The 26723-nt window shown below is 44.4% G+C and overlaps 1 protein-coding gene across 5 annotated transcripts in view; it reads right to left on the reverse strand.

Moving 5' to 3' along the window:
* The window catches only part of LOC117360640 (fibronectin type-III domain-containing protein 3a-like), a 177552-nt gene that overhangs the window by 16561 nt on the left and 134268 nt on the right, over positions 1 to 26723 (reverse strand). For all 5 annotated transcript variants that reach the window (XM_033944726.1, XM_033944722.1, XM_033944723.1 and 2 more), the window contains 5 exons: positions 23279 to 23428; positions 12618 to 12901; positions 5463 to 5675; positions 4748 to 4914; positions 1566 to 1687 (listed from right to left, as the gene is read on the reverse strand). In XM_033944726.1, the coding sequence (XP_033800617.1) occupies positions 1566 to 1687; positions 4748 to 4914; positions 5463 to 5675; positions 12618 to 12901; positions 23279 to 23428 (936 nt within the window). The remainder of the gene's footprint in view (positions 1 to 1565; positions 1688 to 4747; positions 4915 to 5462; positions 5676 to 12617; positions 12902 to 23278; positions 23429 to 26723) is intronic.

The following is a 26723-nucleotide window of genomic DNA, read 5'->3' on the forward strand; positions in this document are numbered from 1 at the left end:
GTTCCAAATGAACGACTACATTGGAATCAAGGGTAAAATACTCATGTGGATTAAAAACTGGCTGGCATATAGGAAACAGAGAGTGGGAGTAAATGGAAAACACTCTGACTGGTAAAGCATCACCAGTGGAGTGCCGCAGGGTTCGGTGCTTGGGCCTGTGCTCTTCAACATATTTATAAACGATCTGGAAATTGGCACGACGAGTTATTTAGATTAGTGAAGACGCAGGAGGATTGTGAAGATTTGCAATGTGACATAAACACACTCGAGAAATGGGTTGCAACTTGGCAATGAGGTTCAATGTGGACAAGTGTAAGGTGATGCATTTCGGTAACAAAAATCTTATACACGAATACAGGATGTCTGGGGCGGTACTTGGAGAGACCTCCCAGGAAAGAGACTTGGAAGTACTGGTTGACAAGTCAATGAAGTCATCCGCGCAATGTGCGGCGGTGGTGAAAAGGGTGAAAGAATGCTAGGAATGATTAAGGTCGGAGAAGGTTATCATGCCACTGAACCGGGCCATGGTACGCCTCCACCTGGAATACTGCGCCCAGCACTGGTCGCCGTACATGAAGAAGGACACGGTACTACTCGAAAGGGTCCAGAGAAGAGCGACTAAAATGGTAAGGGGCTGGAGGAGTTGCCGTACAGCGAGCGATTAGAAAAACTAGGCCTCTTCTCCCTTGAAAAGAGGAGACTGAGAGGGGACGTGACTTAGTAGATAAAGACAGGTTGTTCACCCTTTCCAAGGTAAGGAGAACAAGAGGGCACTCTCTAAAGTTAAAAGGGGATAGATTCCATACAAACGTAAGGAAGTTCTTCTTCACCCAGACAGTGGTGAAAAACTGGAACGCTCTTCCGGAGGCTGTTATAGGGGAAAACACCCTCCAGGAATTCAAACAAAGTTAGACAAGTTCCTTCTGAACCGGAATGTACGCAGGTAGGGCTGATCTCAGTTAGGGCACTGGTCTTTGACCTGGGAGCCGCCGTGGGAGCGGACTGCTGGGCACGATGGACCACTGGTCTGACCCAGCAGCGGCAATCCTTATGTTCTTATGGGCATTCAGTACTTATTTACTTTTATCTATTTAGGACTTTATTATATCAGTGGTTGCAAATTTCGCCTATTTGAAGCCTGCTTTATAAAAGCAACATAGGGACACCTTTGTGCACTGACGGAGACCTTACAGGCAGCTTATCCAGCTCAGAATACATTGGAAGCTTTTGAGTGGCTCCATTGAGCATGCACATCACTTCCCGCAGCTTAGTTTATATACTTTAGCTTTAACAGAATGCAATTCCTTGGGAAGGTGGCCAGGTACATGAGGCTTTCAATCCTGTTGTCCACAGAGAACATTTGCTACAGGTAAGTAACAGCATTTTCTCTGAGAACCAACATAGCAAGTCCTCACATCATGGGGTTCCCTAGTTATAGATTGCTTTCAACAGAAAAAGGGGAAAATAGAAAAACAAATGGAAAATGACAATCTAAGAAAATCATCAATATTAAATGCATAACATCATCAAAAAGACACAAAGTGACCCAATATGATCTAATTTACCTGATCTATCTCTCTCCCATTGATGAGCTGAAGAATGTAAACTATTGCATCTCCTTTCATTGGTTGTAAAGAATCCCATGTGACCTCACAAAGGTTAATTCCAAGCTGATTCACTTTAGGTGCTGAAAAATGTCAAAGTTATAAAAAAATTTTAATGCAAACAGCTTGATTTTTTTTCAGCCATTGCCTAAATCAACTACAACAAAGTACATTAATCCTGCATATAAAATTCACCAGGAAAATAGATCCCCTACACATTGATGAACTTCTGAATGGTTGAAAAAGAACTTGAACTTTAGAACAGATTCTCAATCCAGTCCTTGGAACAAACCTAGCCAGTCACGTTTTCAGGCCCCATAATTCAGTGGTCTCAAACTCGCGACCTGTGGGCCACATGTGGCCCGCCAGGTACTTTTTTGTGGCCCGCGGTCTGGATGCGATGATCGAGTGCTCCCTTGCTGCAGTCGGTTGTTCCGTTCAAAGCCGTAACCAGTGCCTGCATCGGAAGCCTCTCTGATGTCATGACGTTAGAGAGAAGGCTTCCGACGCAGGTACAGACCGTGTGAGAAGCCGTCACCCATGGCTTTGAATGGAACAACCTACTGCAGCAAGGGAGCCAGCCAGAAATGCTGCTGCTGCACAGGGAAGGGGGAAGAGAAATGCTGCTGTACAGGGAAGGAGGGGAGGGAAGGAGGAAGAGAAATGCTGCTGCACAGGAAAGGGAGAAGAGAAATGCTGATGCTGCACAGGAAAGGGGAGGGAAGGAGACAGATATCAGACCAGGAGGAAGGAAGGAGGGAGGGAGTGAGAGGAAGGAAGGAGAGAGATGTCAGACCATGGAAATAGGGAGGAAAGAAAGAGAGAGAGATAGGAAGGGAAGGGAAGACATGGAAAAGTAGATTTTGAAAAGAAAGCAGAAAAATTGAATGTTAAGATGGATGCAAGGTAGAAAGTGAGACGGAGAGAAAAAAAGTCAGACAAGAAGACCCTGGAAACATAGTTAAAGCACAGAAAAATAAAGACACCAAACAACAAAGGTAGGAAAAATGATTTTACATAGAAACATGATGGCAAATAAAGACCAAATGGCCCATCTAGTCTGCCCATCCGCAGTAACCATTATCTCTTTCTCAGAGAGATCCCACGTGCCTATTCCAGGCCCTTTTGAATTCAGACACAGTCTCTGTCTCCACCACCTCTTCTGGGAGATTGTTCCATGCATCTACCACTCTTTCTGTAAAAAAGTATTTCCTTAGATTACTCCGGAGCCTATCACCTCTTAACTTCATCCTATGCCCTCTCATTGCAGTTTCCTTTCAAATTAAAGAGACTCGACTCATGCGCATTTACATTATGTAGGTATTTAAACGTCTCTATCATATCTCCCCTCTTCCACCTTTCTTCCAAAGTATACAGATTGAGATCTTTAAGTCTGTCCCCATACGCCTTATGATGAAGACTACATACCATTTTAGTAGACTTCCTCTGTACTGACTCCATCCTTTTTATATTTTTTTGAAGGTGCAGCCTCCAGAATTGTACACAATATTCTAAATGAGGTCTCACCAAAGTTATACAGGGGCATCAATACCTCCTTTTTCCTACTGGCCATACCTCTCCCTATGCAACCTAGCATCCTTCTAGCTTTTGCTGTCACCTTTTCAACCTGTTTGGCCACCTTAAGATCATCACATACAATCACACCCAAGTCCCGCTCTTCTGTTGTGCACATAAGTTCTTCACTCCCTAATCTGTACCGTTTCCTTGGGCTTTTGCAGCACAAATACATGTCCTTGCATTTCTTAGAATTAAATTTTAGCTGCCAAATTTCAGACCATTTTTCAAGCTGCGTCAGGTCTTTCTTGTTTGCTCTATTGCAGATTTTTGTATCATCCGCAAATCTTATCCAACAGCCCTTCAGCAATATTGTTTATAAAAATGTTAAAAAGAAGAAGCCCAAGAACAGAACTTTGAGGCACACCACTGGTAACATTCCTTTCCTCAGAGTGATCTTCATTGATCACTACCCTCTGTCGCTTTCCACTCAACAAGTTCTTGACCCAGCCAATCACTTTGGGACCCATCCCTAGGGCACTCAGTTTATTTGACGTCTGTGTGGAACACTGTCAAAGGCTTTGCTAAAATCTAAATACACCACATCTAGTGCACATCTTCTATCCAATTCTCTGGTCACCCAGTCAAATAAATTGATCAGATTTGTCTGACAAGACCTACCTCTAGTGAATCCATGTTGCCTCCGGTCTTGTAATTCACAGGATTCCAGAAACTTGATCATTCTATGTTTTAAAAGTATTTCCATTAATTTGTCTACCACAGAAGTCAGACTTACCAGCCTGTAATTCTCTACTTCTTCCTTACTTCCACTTTTGTGGAGAGGGACCACATCCGCCCTTTGCCAGACCTCTGGTACCACTCCTGACTCTAGAGACTTGTTGAAAAGGTCAATCAGTGGAGCTACCAGAACTTCCCTAAGTTCCTTCAGCACCCTCAGATGTACACCATCCAGGCACATTGCTTTGTCTACCTTTATTTTAGCTAGCTCCTCATGAATACAACCCTCTGAAAATCGATTGAAATGTGTCAGTTTTGAGAAAGGAAAGATGTTAAACTTTAACCTTTTCCTATCGTGTGTCCCGGATGACGGGACATTCCAAAAATGACAGACAGTAGATAAACAGTCTGTATGGACTAATAAAGAGCCAGGAACACAAAATATTTGAATTTACAGACTTATGACTTATTTACATTATGTTTACAATAGCCGTTAATGATAACGGTGAATAATACAAAACTTTGCTAAAATAATTACAATTGGAACCAGCGTAACGTAAAATTTATTACGATAGGAAAAGGTTAAGTGAGGGCCGCAGAAAAAATAGGGTACTTCTCCCACCCCCCAAAAAAAAAGAAAATAAAAGAGAAAAAATTGTATCAGTTTTTTGTTTAATATGTAATCATCAAGTTAGGTTCCTTGCTTATTCCCTAAAGAAAAATTTAAACGTTAAAACCAGTTATAAAATGTTTGTATTATACAGCTATTGTTGATTGCAGATGACCCTGAAATCAATAAAAGAGCAGTATTTGCAGTTTTTGTTTCTAGATAAATAATTAGAATGCATGTCAATGAGAATGACATCAAACGCTATACAACATACACTCACCTTTAAGAGAAGCTGGAGGAGATTTGGTTGTAGCAAAAGTGTAAACGTCAGAAAACTCTCCTTCACCAGCATCATTGTAAGCTTGAATTTTAAAGTTGTACACAGTAGATTCATTTAATCTCTGCACCTTGTATGTGTGACATGGTCCGCTATAGATGGTAACAAATCTACACAGTAAAGTAAACAAGCTTCAGATGCACTGATAGTCCTTCACTTCTCTACACTGTGGCTTCTACATGACATATGAATGCAGAGACTACACATTTCACACAAATTATACCAATTTTTTTGCTTTCAAAATCTGTGCAAAATTTAGGGTCATTTATTTATTTATTTAAACAAACATGTGTAGGCCACACATCATAGCATCTGTACGGCTAACAAGGCCTGTGTTGGGTCCACCAATAAACCTTTTCGATTGTCTCATACTTGATGGCCCTTGATGCTTTTTGTTCCGATTCTATGTAGTGCACTTTGACTCTCTGCCACTTTTAATGTATATTATATTATATAATTAGCATGACTCCAGCACTGTAGGTACTGAAATTCTGTTCTTAAATCCACAGCTTCACAAGATTAATTAGATTTTCAAATCCATTAACTAAATAAAAACAAACAGTATTAGACAAAAGGGCACGACAACTGTGTTAAATATTAACAAATCACTTTAGGCTCTTATGACTAATGTTTAAGTAATGTGTTATAGTACTCTCACCTGTCAAACTTATCTTCCATTTGCAAGTTGAACTGTGGAGGGTTAGTGATTAAAGCTTTACTAGCACCTTCACCCCATTTCAGTTTAAGGCTCTGATGGCCAAAGACCACACATTCAAGATGAGGGGGATCGGGAGGTAGCGGTTTGGTTTTGGCTTTAATGGAGTGACTGAAGGGTCCAACACCAAGTGAGTTGACAGCCTGTATTTTGATTCTAGAAGAAAAACACACACATTTACTGTATTTTCTACTGTAGGTTAGAAGCCCCCATAAACCACTTAGGACCTCTTTTATCAAGCCTGATAGCGCATGCCAGCGTGTTAAATGCACCAAAGCTCATAGGGATTTTAAAGGGCTTTGACGTATTTACCGCAGCAGCATCACTACCATGGCTTTGTAAAAGGGGCCAATAGAGGCCTATTTACTAAGCTGTGTTAGCTGTTAATATTGCAATTCATGTAAAATACGAAAATGAATAAAGAATTATTAAAAAAAAAAATATTGCAATTAACACACACTAAAGAATTAACACTGCTGTCCTTTTTTTCTAAGCGTGATAAAAATTGAACTTAGCATGCCCTTGTGTGGGTCTTTCTGTATTAATGGCCATGCGCTAATATGTGGGTCTTTCTGTATTAATGGCCATGTACTAATGTTGCCTTTGGTGTGCAGCCAGTAAAAAAAGTTACCATATGAGCACTTCCCTCTACCCATTTTATAGGTGGTAAGGACTCGCATGCTATCCCAATGCTAATCAGTTAGTGCACCACTAACAGATTAGTGCAAGAACACCCACTCTCCACCCTGACATGCCTCCTCTACAAAATAATAAAAAATATTTTTTAGCAAATGCTGATTTGGTAGTTACTGTAGGATGCTCAAGTATGTGTCATGGTATGCCATTTTAAGCTGTGTTAGGCACAGGTTAGCACGTAATGTAGCTTAACAAAAGCCCCCCCCCCCCAGCAGTTAACATACAGTTATTTCTGTTTTATCATCTAACATGGGATGGGGCCGAGGATGGGCAGGGACTGTGCCTTACAGCTGACATGGAGCTAATTGCTACTTACTAATTACTCGTTAAGCGTAGCGATGCTATCAGTTAGTCATAAAACAATGCTTTCCGTTCAGGGACCAGTGTTCTGGAATGCCCTACCCTTAGAATTAAGACAGAGTCCTACCTTTCTGCAGATTAGAAAAGGTCTAAAAACGGCCTTATTTGAGCACTGCTTTGCAAATTGATTGGATAAGGAGGAGATGAGGAGCAAGACCATTTTTTTCCCTTATTTTACTATTATATCTGTTTTAGCTAATTTATATATACTTCACTATTTTCTTATTGCTACTATGTATGTTATGTTGTAAGCTGCATAGAATTGTTGGATATGTGGAATAAATATTTAAATAAATAAATAATATAGCAGATAATATGATGCAATTAATGAGGTTGTGGGTTCAAACCCAAGCTGCTCCTTGTCACCCTGGGCAAGTCACTTAATCCCCCCACTGCCCCAGGTATATTAGATAGACTGTGAGCCCACCGGGACAGACAGGGAAACATGCTTAAGTATTTGAATAAATTCATGTAAACCGTTCTGAGCTCCCCTGGGAGAACAGTATAAAAAATTGAATAAGTAAATAAATAAGTGTCACCTCAATAGGTATAGTTAACTGTATCACATTATCTGTAACGCAGTTCATGTGTGGTAAAGAACTTTTCTCTCCATTAAACTGCATGGTAAGATGCTAGGAATGCCTTCAGTACTGCCAGTTAATTTTGGCAATTTGTAAAGTATCTTACCACAATTTAGTTAACAGGGCCTTTATTGTCCTAGATTTGATTTCCAAAATGACCAGTACATTTATTTTTCTAAACATTTAGACATTAAAAACAAATTGAATAAAACCAGAATTACAATTTACACCCCCCCTCCTTTTTTACAAAACCGTAGCATGTTTTTTAGCGGTGGTAACAGCTTTGATGCTCATAGGAATTCTATTAGTGTCAGAGCTGTCACCACCACAGCTGGTGCTAAAAACCACGCTACGGTTTTGTAAAGGGGGGGGGGAATAATTTGTTGAGGTTTAAACAGAGTCTTTGAATGTGAAAACAAACCAAACAAATATTTAGTGAAGGATGTTAAAAGTTAGGGTAAGGTGAGATACTGTGTATCTGTTTTGTCAAGTTTTAATCAAAACCTTCTATGCTAGGGAGAGAGAAGGAGAAGATTGACTGTTTCCAAGAAGGCCTCTATCTCCCTCAGTTTTCTGAGGGAAAAAGGATTAAATGCACCCACAGAAAGAAAGGAGGTGCAAGGGGCCATAATTAATCTAGCTACAGAAAAAGGACTAAGACTACATATGTTATCAGAGAGAGTGGGGGAGGGAAGGAGAGGGTTCTGTAAGGAATTTAGGTTTGAATTAGTAGAACCACTTAAAATGCTGTTGAACACAATGTTGGAAGGGGGGGTCTCTACAAAACTCAATGAGGGAAGCAGGCATCACAATTCCAGCCACAAATAGATTCCTTTCATTATTAAATGCAGATGTAAAATGTTAAACAAAACACTAAGGGCAAATAGACTGGAAGAAAGATTATATTATTCATGTTGACCAAGCAAGTTTTATCCAGGGAAGAAAGGTGGCTGACAGGAAAATCCTACATCTCATGGAAGGTCTCTATTATGCTGCACATTGTTGACTTGGAGAAGGCGCTTGACAGAGTAAACTGAGATTTCCTAAGGGAGGTAGTACGATGAATGGGTTCGAAGGATAACTTTGTAAAGGTAGTTGAGAAACTTTATGAGGAGCCTACAGCTAGAGTAAGCAATTAATGACATAGAATGTTGCTACTCTTTGGGTTTTGGCCAGGTACTAGTGACCTGGATTGGCTGCCGTGAGAACGGGCTACTGTGCTCGATGGACCATTGATCTGACCCAGTAAAGCTATTCTTATGTTCTTAAAATTGGGGTGAGACAACAGGCAGGGGAGCCTACTTTTGTCCCCGATATTTGACTTATTAGTAGGGCTCCTTGTGTGAAACATTATGGACAATGAGAATATTGTGTGTGTGTGTGTGTGTATGTGTGTGTGTGTGTGTGTGTAGGGGGGGGGGGAGTCAAGACTCTTGGCTCTCAATGTTGGTGGTGTTCCATTATAGCTATTCCCTATATCTTTGAGATATTTGAGGACCACATCTATTAGGTTAAAGGCACCTGTGTTAAGCACATGTAAACCAGTTTGTGGAAGCATAAGCCACGCACTCTCATTCTCTCCCCATGATATGCTCCCAGCTAAATTTCTTTTTAAACTGATTCACCATTACCATGCACTAATGCCAAACTTAACGCAAGATATTTAATTGCATCCTGCATTTGCCCATTTTTGCCACTTTAAAGGGTGTGTTAGAGCTTAACGTCGCTTACTAAAAAGGACCCTTATTTAACACAGTGTATTACAAACTGCCACTGCTCACAGGGCAGGAAGAGAGGCTCCGGCACCTGTGTAAGCTGACTTCTACTGTCGCGTTGCGCGTATCTGCTGGGACTCCTGCCTTCCTTGTCTCCGCACCCCCGGACCAGCAGCGGCAGCTCTGTGTGCTTTTAAATTCAGCACACACAAATGTAAAAGGCTGTAATGTAATGTTGCTGTGTGCTTTTAACTTCAGCACACAGCTGCCACTAGCAGTAGTTTAGCCCGGTTTCATCAGGCAGCCTCAGGGCTTTTGCTAGGCCAGTCTGCATCACATCATCGAAGCGGAGCGGGCTAGCAAAGGCCCTGAGGCTGCCTGATGAAACCAGGCTAAACTACTGCTAGTGGCAGCTGTGTGCTGAAGTTAAAAGCACACAGTGAGCTGCTGCTAGTAGTGACAGGAGAGGTATTACTGGACAGGGAAGGGAGAAGGGGTACTGCTGAACATGGGGATCAGGGAAGGGGTACTGCTGCACAGGGGGGAGGTAAAAGGAAGGGAGAAGAGGTGCTGCTGGACCTGCACACAGAAGGGAAGGGTGAGATGGTGCATGGTGAGATAGCATGTTGGGTTGGGGGTGGGAAGGAGGGATGCCACTCGTGGAAAGAGGCAAGGATAGAAAGAGAAAGTGTGCAGGACGCAGACTGTGTTGGACTCATGGAGAGGGCGAGATGGATGGGGAGGACAGAAAGGAGGGGAGGACAGAAAGGAGGGAAGGAGAAATGTTACACTCTGGGGAAGGGGGAGAGGGCAGAGAGTGAAAAGTTGGACTCAAGGAGGGGGAGAGAGAGAGAGATGTTGGTTGGGGGAAGGAAGGAGGACCAGAGGAGAAGCAATGCTGATCTGGTGGAAAGGAGTAAGAATTGTTGGACTGGGAGGAGGGCCAGAAAGGAGGGAGGGAAGGGAAATGGACTGTAGGGGGGCAGAAAGGAAGAAGGGAAAGAGAAATGTTACACTGGGAGGGGGGGGGAAGGAGAGATAACTAAAGGAAGGGAGAGCTATCAGACCAGGGAATAGAAGGGAAGGAGGGGAGTCTGGTAGCGCTTTAGAAATAATAATAGTAGTACTGTAGTAGAGAGATGCCAGATTATGGGAAGGAGAGGAAAGAGATGCCAGACTGGGAATGGGGGAAAGGAAGGAGAGAGATGTTGTCGGACCATTGGGAGGGGGGAGGAGGAGAGAGATGTCAGACCATGGAAATAGGGAGGGAAGAAGAGAGAGAGAGTAGATTTTGAGAAGAAAGCAGAAAAATGGAAATATTGAATGTTAAGTTAATGACAATGATGGATGCAACTTTAACAAAAAAGTTCTAATTGTGTTACTGTTGTGCCAGTTGTGGGGCGCAGCAGAAAGGAAGCTGATAAATAAATAATATTTAATATGTGAGAAGACCTCAGTGTGGATTAAGAAGTCAGATGAGCGAATTAGCGTTCAATACTATAATCCGTGTGTAGGCACCAGCCCAACACACCACACCATCATTGAGTCTTCCTGTGTGTGAGGTGAAACAGTGAAAATATAGTGTAATCACACTTAATAATTAACAAAAAATTATATAAATATATGTGCTCACCAAAGCTGCGCCAACACAATCAGCAGAACAGAAAATTGCACAAACATAAAAAAAAAAAAAAAAAATCAATCACTTATCTCAATAGGAGCTCCATGCGTATCAGGGCTCCCAGAGACACTGGAGGGCGAGGATAAGACTGCGAATTAGGCAAAGACCACTCAAAGCTAGATGGTTCAACTGAGCTTCAGTTTCGGACAAACATCCTTCTTCAGGAACCTCTTAAATTTTGAGAGCTCAAAGCGCAAGCAGCAGAGAACACACTGATAATACAGCGTGTCAGAATCAGTTGAGAAGAAAAACAGTGCGTGCCTTTTGAACAAGACACCGGAAGAAACGTTAATTCGCTCATCTGACTTCTTAATCCACACTGAGATCTTCTCACAAATTAAATATTATTTATTTATCTATTAGCTTCCTTTCTGCTGCGCCTCACAGCCGGCACAACAGTGATACTATTGGACCTTTTTGTAATAATTTAAGTGGATGTTCCAGAAAATTTGGGTTTTGCCAACAAAGATTGATGCAAGGCAGAATGTAAAGATGGAGAGAAAAACAGTCAATGGATAAGAAGGCCCTGCAAACATAGTTAAAAGCACAGAAAAATAAAGTCATCAGACAAAAAAGGTAGGGAAAATGATTTTATATATAGTGATTGTAATGTGTCAGTTTTGAGAACATAAGAATTGCCATCTCTGGATCAGACCCTGGGTCCATCAAATCCGGTGATCCGCACACACGGAGGCCCCGCCATGTCTGCCCTAGCATAGCTTTAGTCCCCATATCACTGTATGCTTCTCAAGGGAAATGTGCATCTAATTTACCCTTACCCGTATCATTCTATGCCACTCTTAAGAAGTGCATCTAGTTTACCCTTAAATCCTAGAACGGTGGATTCTGCAATTACTTCCTCTGGGAGAGCATTCCAGGTGTCCACCACTCGCTGCGTGAAACAGAACTTCCTAATATTCGTCCTGGACCTGTCTATGTCCTCTTGTGCCTGTCACATTGGACATTGTAAATAACTGCCTTCCTTGCTCCATTTTGTTGAGTCCTTTCAGCATTTTGAAAGTCTCGATCAGATCCCTTCGCAGTCTCCTCTTCTCAAGGAAAAACAACCCCAGTCTCCTAAGTCGTTCCTCGTAGTTCAGGTTCTCCATACCTTTCACTAGCTTTGTTGCTCGTCTCTGCACCCTCTCTAGCAGTTTTATATCCTTCTTTAGGTATAGAGACCAATGCTAGATGCAGTATTCCTGGTGCGGTCTGACCATGGCTCTGTAGAGCGGTATTATAACTTTCTCTGATCTACTTGTAATTCCCTTCTTTATTATGCCTAGCATTCTATTTGCTTTCTTCGCTGCTGCCGCACATTGCGCCGACGGTTTCAGGGTCCTATCTATCAGTACACCCAGGTCCTTTTCCTGTTCGATCTTTCCCAGAGTTACACATGACATACTATACTTGTGATCTTTATATTTTCTGCCTAAATGCATCACTTTCCATTTTTCCACATTAAAATTCATCTGCCATTTATCTGCCCACTTCTCCAATTGATTCAAGTCACTCTGGAGTTCCTCGCTGTCCTTCTGCGATCTGATTGCCCGGCATAGCTTTATGTCGTCTGCAAACCTGATGATTTCACTGGATGTTCCTTCTTCCAGGACATTTATGAAAATATTAAATAAGATGGGTCCAAGTACTGAGAATTTATATCTGCTGTGTATATTGTATGTATATGAAAAATGAATGGGAAAAAAATTATATTACAATTAGTAAAGGGGGTGGGATCTGGGGAAGAGCTTAGGTGGGTCTAGGGTGGAGTTTGGGAGGTCTGTGGTTGGGGGTACTCAGTTGATATTTGTTAGACTTCCCTGCTGGCATGTCCTACTGGCATTTCAGATCCTCTGCGCATGTGTGGATGTCAGCATGATGATGTCAAGCATGCGCGTGAAGTCATCATGGCGACGTCCAGGCACTTCTGGGAGCCTCGAGCCGTGGCCACTACCTTTAGTGTGCCCCGGCTCAAAAAAGTTTGAGTCACTGATTTAACAGATTAAGACAAATAACCAGTTAATATGATCACTTTCACAGTATAAGCACAGATCAATTCAAATACCTGTACAGAGTGTCAGGCTGAAGGTTTTCTAGAATATATCTTGTAACATTATTCACAGACTCAAGCTGCTTTTCTCCATATTCTATGTTATATCCAGTAATTTCTGACCCATGGCAACCAGGTTCCTCCCATTGAATAGCAAGGCATGATGATAAGGAAATAACATGACTTTCTACATGCTCTTCTTCAAGAACCTGCAGTACTGAAATTGCTGCTGGCACAGAAGCAGGAGTTGTTACTACACTAGTATCTCCAAACAAACCAACTCCAGCTGCATTCACAGCCTGAAACAAAGAGAAACGGGGATCATTTTCAGCAGATGCCACTTAATTCTTGGTTTTGGTCTTTAAAGTTAAATGTTTATCCCATTTATTGCCCATACTGGAAACCCTTGATGTATAACACCACCAGTAGCTGTTTAAGAAACCTGCTGCTTTCACTTATCTGGCATCTGATAAATGAGTGAAGTCTGTATAAAACCAAAGGGAAACAAATAAATTAAAGCAGAATTTAATACAGAACAAAAAATATCACCAAGGAAGATTTATTTAATAGTTGTATGTATTACTGTATACCAATGCAATTTCATTTAAATTTAGGCTCAGCTAGCTTCCTCCATTGCTAGCCATTCAGCCCAAGGAAACAGCAATGTCTTTCCTTTCCAGCAAAAGATAATTGTTCTTCTGAAGAACTGGATTCCTACTATCAGTATAGGATTTCTACCACACAAATGCAAAATATGTATAGCTATAGTTAATTATAGTTATTTTATTTGATATACCGCAATTTTTAACAAAAAAGTTAAAACAAAGCGGTTTACAAAAAATAGAAACAATGGGCAATGATTAAAATCAATAAAGACAGACAAGGAATCTAAACAGACAAATTAACAAAACTGGACACAAATAAGCAAACAAGGGCAGGGAAGGTTTACAATATCATAGGGAAAAAAACAAACAGGAAAGGAAAAAGAGGAAAGTAGATTAAAGTGCAAAAAAAGAAGAATAGAATATCAGGAACTAAGTCCTAACGCCCTTTAAATAAGTTTACAGTAGAGAATTAAATGGCTTGAGAAATTTTCAAATCGTAAATAATGAGAGAGTTCCAAAGTGTCAGACTATTAGGAACTAGGTTCAAACACCATTTTAAAATAAGCTTTCAGCCGAGACTTAAATGGCTTAAGAGATTTTTCAGATCGCAAATATAATGGAAGAGAGTTCCAAACAGAGAAACTTGAGTCACTGTAGATATCCAGAAACATCTGCCTGAAGGATGGAATAGACAGTAAATGCTGGCGGGAGGAACGAAGTTCCCTCTTAGGTGAGTATGGCATCAAATGAGTAGACAAGAATAAAGGAAGACCAGAAAACTGAATTTGGAAGGTAAGAATGTTATGTTATATTTTAAAGATATCCTATAGGAAATCAGAAGCATATGTTCAGATTTGAGTAGTGGAGTAATACGATTAAATTTTGAATGACAATAGATGAGACTATTCAGTATTTTGTACGAGCTGAAGTCGACGCAGCTGGTACTGAGGAAGTCCAATCAATAATGAATTATAGTAGTCCGGTCTAGAAATAATCAGTGAAAGTAGGAGGATTCGTAATGAGTTGCAACTTAATAGAGACCTAACTGAACGAATATGACGAAGCTGTAGAAGAAAATGAAGAAACTACAGAGGTTGTGTGCAAGGTTGAATTTCAGCTGCTACTGCTGACATTCCCTTTAAGTGTTTGTTTTACAAATTAAATCCAATAAACACTACATTACAGCCTTTTACATTTGTGTAGATTAGAAACAAGACCTTGAAAAGTAAGGAGAAGTTAGGTTCTTACCTGCTAATTTTCTTTCTGTTAGCCTGTAGACCGGTATAGTTCTTTACGGATGGGCTATATATCACTGTGACCAGCAGGTGAAGACATATTAGCTGAGGCTCCCTCTAGCAACGAATAGCCAAGCAGAACCTAGGAAAATACTAACTGTAAACACTAAAATCACTCCGAACAGGAGAATAAAAACAACAAACATATAGTAACAACTTGTTGGAACATGTATAGAACTGGAATCCTGCAGTGAAGGAGGAGGTTCCCGCTGAAATTGGACATGAAACCGCCAAAATCGGAGCTCCTGTGGCCTGCCGCGTCTGAAAAGCCTGGGACTTTCCCGATACTGAGGACGAGGAAGCGACCAACACAAAAAGGGAATCCACAGCCGGACCGGCGGCAAGGGAATCCTTTTCTCCCTGACTGTCAGCAGCTGGGGAATCCTCTGCGTGGGTGTCAGTGGAAGCCCAGGCTTCCCCGTGATCCGAAGACAACTCACAAGGTACATGCGGTGGGGTGCCCTGGCCATCAGCATCCGCTGCCGATGAGGCTGCCCCACCGCTCTGGCCTGTACAACGCTTGTACAGGCCAGCCACAAGTACCTCACATCTGGAGCACAATGAACACTTTTTCCCTAAAAGTGCTCATTGTGCTGAAAACTGCCCAAGTTGGAAGGAAATGTACCGGTTAGTTGAGAAACACACAGAAAAAGGCAATTAAAAAAGAAAATGAGCCCTTTTACCGGCACACCTCAGGATTTTTTTTTTTACCTTATCAGAACAGACTCCACGGCTCTCAAAGCTGGAGGGCTGACCAACCAGGGGGCCAGGCCGTCGGCTGAGGTACCTCTACAAAAATGTGGGGAGGTGGAGGAAGGTGGGGGGAGGGACTCAGCACGAGACCCAATGAGTAACACCCCTGAGGTCGGACAGATCCCCAAACAGGACCCGCCCAAGCTCTATCCGGCACAAAAGGGGAACCCAGGAGTCCAAAACAAAGTTCCAACAGTACTAAGAGGGGAGCCGAATTATTCTTACCACCTCCTTTAGCGGAGACTGAGGAAGACTGGATTGCTAGGGGGGAATCTATCCTGATATACAAGTTGGTGCTCAGTTTCCACCTGCTGGTAGCAGTGAGGTATATAACCCATTCGAAAGGATTATATCAGTCTACCAGGCACTACAGAAAGACTGGTTTAGGAGAGGGAGCCTCAGCTAATATACTACAACCAAGTTTTGGTCTCAGTCTCCACCTGCTGGTTAAAGTAGCAAAGTTACTTACCATAACAGTTGTTATCCAAGGACAGCAGGCAGCTATTCTCACTAGTGGGTGATGTCATCCGACAGAGCCCCGATGCGGACGTCTCACAAGCATACTTGCTTGAAGAAACTTCAGAAGTTTCGAGATGCCCGCACCGCGCATGCGCGAGTGCCTTCCTGCCCGATGCACCGGGCGTGTCTCCTCAGTTCAGATAGCTAGCAGAGAAGCCAACCCAGGGGAGGTGGGTGGGACGCGAGAATAGCTGCCTGCTGTCCCTGGATAAGGAGAAATTAGGTTCTTACCTGCTAATTTACTTTCTTTTAGCTTCTCCAGACCAGTAGAGGTTAATCTTTACGAATGGGTATATATCCAATCATGACCAGCAGGTGGAGACTGAAAACAAAACTGTGGGACAGTATATAATATACTCCCTTCTCTATTTACATCAGTCTGCCGAATAGCCAAGCAGAACTAAAAACTGGAAAACAGAAAGAAAACAATACTCCGAACAGGAGTAACAAATAACATACCCAAATGCTGTTGGAAAATGCAGAGGAGAAATACCAGAAGGAAAATGTCCCCACAGCTCGCCAGCTAAGCCAGCCGAGCCACAGCCGCTGTTCTTTAATTCTCCCCGGCCCTAGAAAAATACTAGAACCCGCAGCAAAAAAACAAAAACTGCCCGCGAAACAGCCCCAACAAAAAACAGACAGGGTGGGGACCTCTACTGGTCTGGAGAAGCTAAAAGAAAGTAAATTAGCAGGTAAGAACCTAATTTCTCCTTCTTTAGCACTCTCCAGACCAGTAGAGGTTAATCTTTACGAATGGGACGTACCAAAGCAGTCCCTCACACGGGCGGGACCCCCGAAGGGCTGACACCAGAACACACACACCGAACACCGCATCCTGACGCGCCAGAACATCTACCCGAAAGAGTCTGACAAAGGAATACAAGGAAGACCAAACCGCAGCCTTACAAATGTCCACTGGAGGCACGAGCGACGACTCAGCCCAAGAAGCCGCCTGACCCCGAGTAGAATGAGCTTTGAGAAACTCCAGAACGGGCTGCTGCCCCAGAAGAGAAGCGGAAGCAATAGTCTCCTTGATCTAGCATGCAATAGTAGCCCTAGAAGCGCCAGCCCCCCTAAGAGGACCAGTCAGAAGGACAAAGAGATGATTTTATTTCCTGATCTCCTGGGTCCGTTGCACATAAGAGCGAAGGACCCGACCAACATCCAACTTGCTTAGCTGTCTTTGCTCAGAAGAGCCCTCCCAACTACCCAAGACCGGGAGGACCACAGATTGATTGACATGAAAAGGAAAAACTACTTTCGGCAGAAAAGGAAGGAACAGGCCTCAAGACAACCTGCTCCCTAGAAAACTCCAAGAAGGGAACCCTACAAGAGAAAACCTGTAGCTCAGAAACACGCCTAGCGGAAGAAATGTCCACCAAAAAGACCGTCTTCAGAGTAAGGTCCTTCAAAGAGCAGCCGCCCAACGGATCGAAGGGCGGGTGCATCAGAATACAGAGAACCAGACTGAGATTCCAAGAGGGAATAGAGGACCGCACGGGAGGCCTGAGCACCTTGACCGCCCGCAAAAAGCAAATCACATCAGGAATGGCTGTCAAACGCTGACCCGTCACAAACCCCCGAAAGGCTGACAAGGCCACAAGCTGAACCCGGAGAGAAGCCGAAGCCAGGCCTCTATCCAGGCCATCTTGCAAGAACTCTAGGATGTTAGGCACAGAAACGCGAAGAGAGACCACTCCCCGCACCTGGCACCACCCCTCAAAGAAGTGCCAAATCCACACAGAAGCCTGAGAGGTAGAAAGCCTCCAGGACCCCAAGAGTGTAGAAATCACCCTATCTGAATACCCCTTCTTACCAAGGCGACCCCTTTCAAAAGCCAAGCCGTAAGACAGAAGGGAGACGGGTCGAACATGGGAATGGGACCCTGCGTCAGAAGGTCGTCCAAGGGAGGCAGAGGAAGAGGATCTGCCACCAGAGTGTCACCAGATCTGCGTATCACGGATGTCGAGGCCAATTTGGAGCCACCAGAACCACCAGACCCGGATGGCGAACAATGCGGAGAAGAACTCTGCCCACTAATGGCCACGGAGGGAACATGCACAACAGCCCCTCTGTTGGCCATGGTTGAACCAGAGCATCCAGACCCTCGGCCAGTCCATCCCTGCGACGACTGAAGAAGCGGAACACCTCGGCATTGCCACTCGTGGCCATCAGGTCCATCAGGGACTGACCCCAAGCCTGCATTATCAACTGAAAAGCCACAGGGCTGAGACACCACTCTCTGTGATCTAAGATGTGACTGAGGAAGTTCGCCTGAACATTCTCCACCCCGGCCATGCGAGAGGCCGAGAGGTCCAGAAGGCATGACTCCGCCCCAAAGCATGAGCCGAGCCGCCTCCTCCGCCACCTGAGCGCTCTTGGTGCCTCAACGATTGACATAAGCCACCGCTGTGGCATTGTCAGACCGGACTCTGACCGACTTGCCCATCAAGAGGGAGCGGAAGGCTAACAGCGCCAGAGGGACGGCTCTGGTCTCCAACATGTTGATCGACCAGGACGCCTCCTCCATGGACCAGGTGCCCTGAGCTGAGTGAGCTAGACACTGAGCCCCCCCAACCGAGGAGACTGGCATCCGTGAGAAGCACCGTCCACTGCGATAGATCCAGACTCATCCTCTGGACCAGATGAGAGGTCTGGAGCCACCAAAGAAGACTGCAGCGCGCCAAGCCTCGCAGAGGGACAGGGACCTCTAAACTGAGCCTCTGGGGTGACCATCTACGGAGTAGAGCATACTGAAGAGACACATGTGGGCCCGCGCCCACCTCACAACATCCAGGAACACTGCCATCGACCCCAAGACTTGGAGGAAATCCTGTGCCCGAAGACACCGGGACGCCAAAAGAAGGCGAATCTGAGATTGCAATTTGCTTACCCGGGCCTCTGGAAGGAAGACCTTCCCCAAGGAGGAGTCGAACAGAACCCCAAGGTACTCCAGATGCTGAGCGGGGACCAACCGACTCTTGGAAAGGTTGACCACCCAGCCCAGAGACCGGAGAAACTCAACCACCCGAGCCGTAACTCGAGCGCTCTCCTGCAACGACTTCGCCCGAAACAACCAGTCATCCCAGAAGGGGTGCACCAGAATGCCCTCTGACTGCAATGCCGCCGTGACGACCACCATCAACTTGGTGAACGTCCGGGGAGTCATGGCCAGGCCCAAGGGAAGCACACAGAACTGATAGTGCAGACCCAATATCGCAAAGCAAAGAAAGAGCTGAGGAGAGGCCCGAATGGAAACAGGCAAGTAGGCCTCTGCCAGAACGAGAGAAGTCAGGAACTCCCCCGGCTGAACCGCCAGAAGGACAGACTGCAGTGTGTCCATGCGAATAAAAGAGAATTCTGAGAGTCCTGTTGACCTCAGTTTAAACCAAGGATGGGCCGAAAGGTCCCCTTCCCTTTAGGGCCCCATAAAGGAAATGGCGTACCAGCCAATACCGCACTCCTGAGGGGACACTGGACAACTGCTTTGAGATCTAGCAAGCGCTGAAGGGTCTGGCGAAAGGCTAGCGTCTCCCATGCCACCTGACATGGAGAGGCTAGATATGATCCGGCAGAGAGCGGGCAAAATTCAAATACATAACTGTCCCGCACCACCACCAGGACCCACTGATCAGACGTGATCTTGGCCCACTTGGGAAACAAGTTGCGAAGCCGGGCACCCACGGGAACCAAAGGGGGCGCCAGCAAAGAGACATCGCGCAGGACGGGCAGCAGGGGAACCGGGGGGGAACTCCCAGCCCCCCGACGGGCCCCCTAAAAAGACTGCATGCGCTAAGCCAACCGACCCCGGGGAAAAACCGGAAGCCTGGAAAGAAGCAGTCCCATGCCCCAGGCGAAACTTGCGAAATTCCCGCAGACGCCCCCGGGCAATGCCAATCCGAGATGCCGGGCGGGCAAGGTCCTCAGGCAGACGGGGCACCTCAGAGTCCGTCAGAGTCTGAACCACCGGATCTAAGTCAACCACCGAAAGGGAAATTTTGGGAAGTTCAGTTTTGGACGCGGCAACCGCCGCTTGGACCAAGCGCCGACCAAGCGACCAAATCTACCGCCTGCTCCAAAGGAGGTGGTAGCGGCTAGTGCGTGCGGCAATTTAGCGCGCGCTATTCCATGCGATAAGGCCCTAGTGCAGCTTTGTAAAAGGAGCCCCAAGTTTCATTTGCTATGAGCTATTATATAACTGAGAATTTCTAACAGATTATGACCCTTGATGCAACCTGCTTTGGTGAAACATAGCAAACAAAAGAAAAACCTCTGTACTCCACAAGGTACAGCCACAAGGTACAGCGTGCGGCCACCAAAAGTCCCAGACTTAGAACAACCGAGAGGAACGAGGCAGTCATCTAAAACTTCACCACCTCCTGATCCACTAAGGACCAGTCATCAGACTCACGATCCAGGACATGCTCAGACCACCGAAACACGGTGCGAGCCACCAGCCCCACACAAATAGCCGCCTGGACCCCCAAGGCAGAGACATCAAAATTATACTTAAGAAGTGTCTCTAACGTACGCTCCTCAGAGACCCTAAGAACAGAACCGTCCATAACAGGCACGGTATGCCGCTTAGGAAGTGCCGAGACCACCGCGTCCCCCATTGGCGAAATTAAGATAGCCCTATCCCCCTCTGGGATGGGATACCCATGAGCCAAGGCGCACACCAAACGAAACGGCGCCCGTAGGCCACTGCGCCAACACAAAATCCCGAAAATCCTGACGCACAGGAAAAGAGCGGGAAACAGGACAGACCCCCTGAAGCAGAGGGGCCCCCATATGCGGGGTCTCCGGTGGCGCAACTTCAAAAATGCAGCACCAAGGAGACCTGCTACATCAGGTCTAAAAGCTCATCCCTCTGAATAAAAAGCGCACCACGGACGCATCTGCTCTGGAAGACGGGAAACCCGCTGCCGCGCTGCCAGCGGGCGTCCCCTCTAGAGGATCCTGGAAGCCCGCCAAAGCAGCCAGGTCCTCAACCATGCCAACACGCTCCTCCGACCACCAATTCGCAATCCAAGCCCCCCCGCGGGCGCTTGGATGAGGGAGGAGGAAGAGGGGACGCCAAACGAAAAGAGGGAGGCAAAGCCATAGGGGGCGCGGAGGGAAACCACCCCCGAAACCCCCCAGGTGCACGTGGGACCTCCAATTGTCTGCACAAAGAAAGAAATTAAATTGGGGACAAAAAACCCCTGGGGGTCCCCAGGGACTCCCTGCCCCAGCAGGGGTCCCTGCTGAAACCTGCCCCTGTGTTTGCAATACAGGGGGAAGGTCACCTGAGGTTGCAGACAAAATGGAGGGGCCAGACAGAGAAAATGGCGAAGTTCCCGCCAAAAATGCTCCCTCCATGGCCTGTAGCGGCTGAGAAAGCTGAACAGTCCCAGCCGCTAAAACATGCAAGTCGGCATCAGCTGTCAAAAAATCAGCTGAGAGGGAATCCTTCGGGGAATCCCTCCGTGGGCGGTTGGGGAAGACCGGGCTTCCCCACTGCTCCCAGCCGACTCGCGAGGTACCATCGGCGGGGAGCTCTGGGCGCCTGCAGCCGCTGCCGACGGAGCTCCACCACCTCACCGGGCCAAATTACCGATTTCAGTCCGGCCGCGAGTGCCTCGCGGCTGGACCTAATTGTGTCCCACTCCCCCGGAGAAGGGCACAATTGCTCCATACGCGACCTAGCTAGAAACAAAGTGCCGGTTAAAAGAAAAAATACAGTAAAAAACATTAAACTGACAGGGAAGCAACCCTGCAGACCAGCACTACCTCAGGATTTTTTTTTTTTTTTTTGCAGAACAGACTCCACAGGCTCTCGAAGCAATATGCCTTGCTTGATTTAGGGGGCAAGGCTTACTGCTGAGGCTCCTCTAAAAAAATGTGGGGAGGTGGAGGAAGTGGGGGGAGGGACCCCGCTCGAGACCCGCAGGGTTTGACACCCCCGAGGTCAGACGGACCCCCAAACAGGGCCCGCCCAAGCTCTGTCCGGCCAAAAACAGGGACTAGAAACCCCCTAAACAAATTCCAACAGCCCTACCAAGGGAGATGGGTACAGATCACTCAACACCTGCTGGAGACTGAAAGAAGACTGATGTAAATAGAGAAGGGAGTATATTATATACTGTCCCACAGTTTTGTTTTCAGTCTCCACCTGCTGGTCATGATTGGATATATACCCATTCGTAAAGATTAACCTCTACTGGTCTGGAGAGTGCTAAAGAACAACTGTTACGGTAAGTAACATTGCTTTATCCCAGAACAAGCAGGCAGATATTCTCACTAGTGGGTGACCTCCAAGCTAACCTCAATGGGATGGTGGGAGAGTTGGCAACTTAGGAGAAAATATATATATATTTTTTTAAAATAATAAAACGACAGAAGAAAACACAAGATTAAGAGAAATTAAACTCAAAACCGCGGCACTAGAAGGTAAGAACAAGGGTTCACTCAGCGCAGAGAGTTGAAGGAAACTTCTCAGCTCCGCGAAAAGAAAAGAACTGAGGAGACACGCCCGGTGCATTGGGCGGGAAGGCACTCGCGCATGCGCGGTGCGGGCATCTCGAAACTTCTGAAATTTCTTCAAGCAAGTATGCTTGTGAGACGTCCGCATCGGGGCTCTGTCAGATGACATCACCCACTAGTGAGAATACCTGCCTGCTTGTCCTGGGATAAAAGATATTACTCATTAGTAAAGAACTGTACCGGTCTATCAGGAGACACAGAAAATAAGTTTTTCCCCCAAAAGAGGGAAAAACTTAATATAGATATAAACTAGGTGGTTTACGTTCAAGATCAAAGGTAGCCAAACAGGTTGAAAAGTTGACGGTGAAAGCCAGAAGGATGCTAGGGTGCTTAGGGAGAGGTATGGCCAGTAAGAAAAAGGAGGTATTGATGCCCCTGTATAATATTGTGTACAATTCTGGAGACTATGCCTTCAAAAAGACAAACAGGATAGAGTCAGTCCAGAAGAAGGCTACTAAAATGATCAATGGTCTTAATCATAAGACGTATGGGGACAGACTTAAAGATTTCAATATGTACACTTTGGAGGAAAGGCAGGAGAGGGGAGATATGATAGAAAAATTTAAATACCTACATGGTATAAATGTGTATAAGGCAAATTTCTTTCATTTGAAAGCTCCAGCATAAGAGGGCACAGAATGAAGTTAAGAGGTGATAGGTTCTGCAGTAATCTAAGGAAATACTTTTTTACATAAAGGGTGGTAGAAATGTGGAATACTCTCCCAGTAGAGGTGGTGGAGACAAAGATTGTGTCTGAGTTCTAGAAAGATCTCTTAGGGAGAGGAGGAGATAGTGGATGGTGTGGGTGGCAGACTGGATGGGCTATTTAGCCTTGATCTGCCTTCATACTTCTATGTTAGGAGGTCTGTGTATAAATGATTCAGATACCGCCATTTATGTGCATCCCTGGCACCTAATACCAGGTGGCTTCTTATGAAATTACCCTCTATATGCTACAGATATAAAGAATTTTGTATACCTGTACTCTGCAATAATAAGTTGTTGCTGGTGTAAGTCCTTTCACTTCATAGCTCAAACATGGACCAATGTATATTACATGCATAGATCCTTCCATTCTCCCCCATTCCAGTCTATATTCTGTAACTTCAGCACCATTGCACAATGGACTCTAACAAACAGAATTGAGAATTAAAATATTTAAGTATAAATCATGATCAATCTAAACAGCAGTTTTGAAGTTAAGAAATATAGTGGTTAAACCACTGGGTTGAAGTATGATTCGAACACTGAATGATTTTTCAATACCTATCTACATTACAAAACTAGCAAACAGACTGACATAACTTTGAGCACAACTTTTGGTTATCAAACTTGGGGTTACTTGCCACATGACCATTGGCCAGACATTTCAATGCCCAGACAAAAAATATTACACTTTAAATGCAAGAATGTATTTTAGGAGTGGGATCAAAGGTGCTATTATTTGGCACTATTTAAGTAGTATTGCAAAAATAGTTTTCCATACTTAAGAGAACATATAGTCTAACTCAGTGCTTCTCAAACCTAGGATATCCACAGTAAATGTATAATATACTGTATTTTTAGCTCCATAAGATACACCTGACCATAAGACATACCCAGGTTTAGAGGAGGAAAACCAAGAAAAAAAAAACATTCTGAACCAAATTGTGTACTAATATATTTAATAAAATATACCAGGCTCTGCACCCAGCTCCCCTCACTCCCTGCCAGGCTCTGCACCCTGTCCCACTGCCCTGCCCTGTAACCTCCTCCTCCCCCCCCCCCCCCCCGCCGGTGGTCTAGTGGCATACCAGCTGGGACATGAGGGATCCGTGCCAGCTGACTTAATTTTTTTTTTTTTTACACACCTTTTCTAAATCCTGGTGGTCCAGCGGTGTATCAGAAGGAGCAAGCTTTCCACGCTCCTGCTTCTCCCCCGCTGGAGGGCTGCCTCCTCCTATCTGTTGGCAAAGCCATCTTGATTCAGCAGGTGGCGGGGAGGAGGAGGAGATAGCCTTCTGGGGTTTCACTAGTCCACAATCTACTATCTACTTATCTTCTATACTTATAACTGACTTCTTTTTTTTCTTCTCTTCCTTTCCTACGAGGATTATTTCATAAATAATGCACACTATTTTTTTTTTATTTACATGTTTATTTTTTTTTTCAAGTATTTCTTTACAATCCTTCAATATAGTCTCCCTGCTTTGCAATGACCAAGTCCCAACATCCAGGAAGCTTAATTATTCCATCCAAGACACCTTTTTAGTTCAGTTGCCGAATGGCTTGGATACCGGTGCCATTCGGCAACTGAACAAAAACAGTGTCTTGGATGGAATAATGAAGTTGGGACTTGGGTCATTGCAAAGCAGGAAGACTATATTGAAGGATTGTAAAGAAATACTTGAAAAAATTAAAACATTTAAATTTAAAAAAATAGTGTGCATTATTTATGAAATGACCCTCGTATAATGAAATGGCGTTCCTTCCTTTTTATCTTATTTTGATTTTAAATGTATATCACCTTGTTATCTTCCTGAGGAAAGGTGATTCACTAAATTTTAATAAACCATAACATCTTAGTGTCAAGATTTGTCTGCTGCTAGGTTATAGGACTCTTGGCACCTATCTGTTGCAGTGCATCTGTTCTGGAACTCCATATAGTCCAATCTTTCATCATACCATTTGGGGAAAAGAGTCAAAAGAAATGAATGATACCCTTAAAGATCATTGTACCACCATGCAGCATTATACAAGAAGTTGGCTAAATAAAAAAAGCCCACGTTTTACTATAAGATGACCCAACGTGGCCCAATGGAGGCTGCATCAGGGCTCACAATCTGTTGGAAATTTTCATTTTCAGTGACAGCATAAAGTTTTCCTTGGGTACATAGTTGGTTGTGTAACTGCTAGATGTATTAATATTTAGAACATAAGAATAGCCATACTGGGTCAGACCAATGGTCCATCTAGCCCAGTATGCTGTTTCCACAGTGGCCAATTCAGGTAACAAGTACTTGGCAAAAACCTACATAGTAGCAACATTCCATGCTACCAATCCCAGGGCAAGCAGTAGATTCCCCCATATGCGCACATTATAGTCTCAATAGCAGACTATGGACTTTTCTTCCAGAAACTTGTTCAAACCTTTTTTTAAAACCTGCTATGCTAACCGCTCTTACCACATCCTCTGGCAATGTGTTCCAGAGCTTAACTATTCTCTGAGTGAAAAAATATTTCCTCCTATTGGTTTTAAAAGTATTTTCCTGTTAACTTCATTTTGTGTCCTAGTCTTTGAAATTTTTGATGGAATAAATATCGATCCACTTGTACCCATTCTACTCCTCTCAGTATTTTGTAAACGTCAATCATATCTCCCGTCAGCCATCTCTTTTCCAAGCTGAAGAACCTTAACGTCTTTAGCCTTTCCTCATATGAAAGGAGTTCCATCTCCTTTGTCATCTTGGTTGCTCTTCTTTGAACCCTTTCTGGTTCTGCTATATCTTTTTTGAGATTCTGCAACCAGAATTGAATGCAATATTCAAGGTGAGAGCGCATCATGGAATGATAGACCATTACATTCTTAGTCTTATTTACGATCTCTTTTCTAATAATTCCACTATCGTGTTTGCTTTTTTGGCCACCACTGCGCATTGGGTGGAAGGTTTTAGCATATTGTCTACAATGACACTCAGATCTTTTCCTTGGGTGCTGACCCCCTCAAGGTAGACCCTAGCATCTGGTAACTATGATTTAGGTTATTCTTCCCAATATGAATCACTTTGCATTTGTCCACATTAAGGGCTCCTTTTACAGAGCCGCGCTAGCGGTTTTAACGCATGCATCGGATTAGCGCGCGCCATAGCGTGCTAGCCGGAAATCTACCGCCTGCTCCAAAGGAGGTGGTAGCGGCTAGTGCGTGCGGCAATTTAGCGCGCGCTATTCCATGCGATAAGGCCCTAGTGCAGCTTTGTAAAAGGAGCCCCAAGTTTCATTTGCTATGAGCTATTATATAACTGAGAATTTCTAACAGATTATGACCCTTGATGCAACCTGCTTTGGTGAAACATAGCAAACAAAAGAAAAACCTCTGTACTCCACTTGAAATACGGAGAAACCAAAAACAGCAGCAAAAAAAGTGGAGTTGATGATCTGGGGTGGACCAACAAACATAACAACAAATTTCTTGACTGCTTAGCCATAAATTCAATACGGCTAACAAAAGATGATGTTAGAAAATACATATTATGTTATGAAGAATGCAAAAGATCTAATTAGTCAGAAATTTTGAGAATAAAAAGATTTTCAATAGTTTTCTAAAATGTTCATAGGCGCTGGATCTAAATAGCAGTGGACGAAAATGTTTATCATAATGAGCTGCTTGATATGAAAGAGTATGCTGGTGATATAAGACAATATGGTGCAGCTGACAAGCTGTAAAG

Source organism: Geotrypetes seraphini, chromosome 5 (genome assembly GCF_902459505.1).
Source record: "Geotrypetes seraphini chromosome 5, aGeoSer1.1, whole genome shotgun sequence".
NCBI lineage: Eukaryota > Metazoa > Chordata > Amphibia > Gymnophiona > Dermophiidae > Geotrypetes > Geotrypetes seraphini.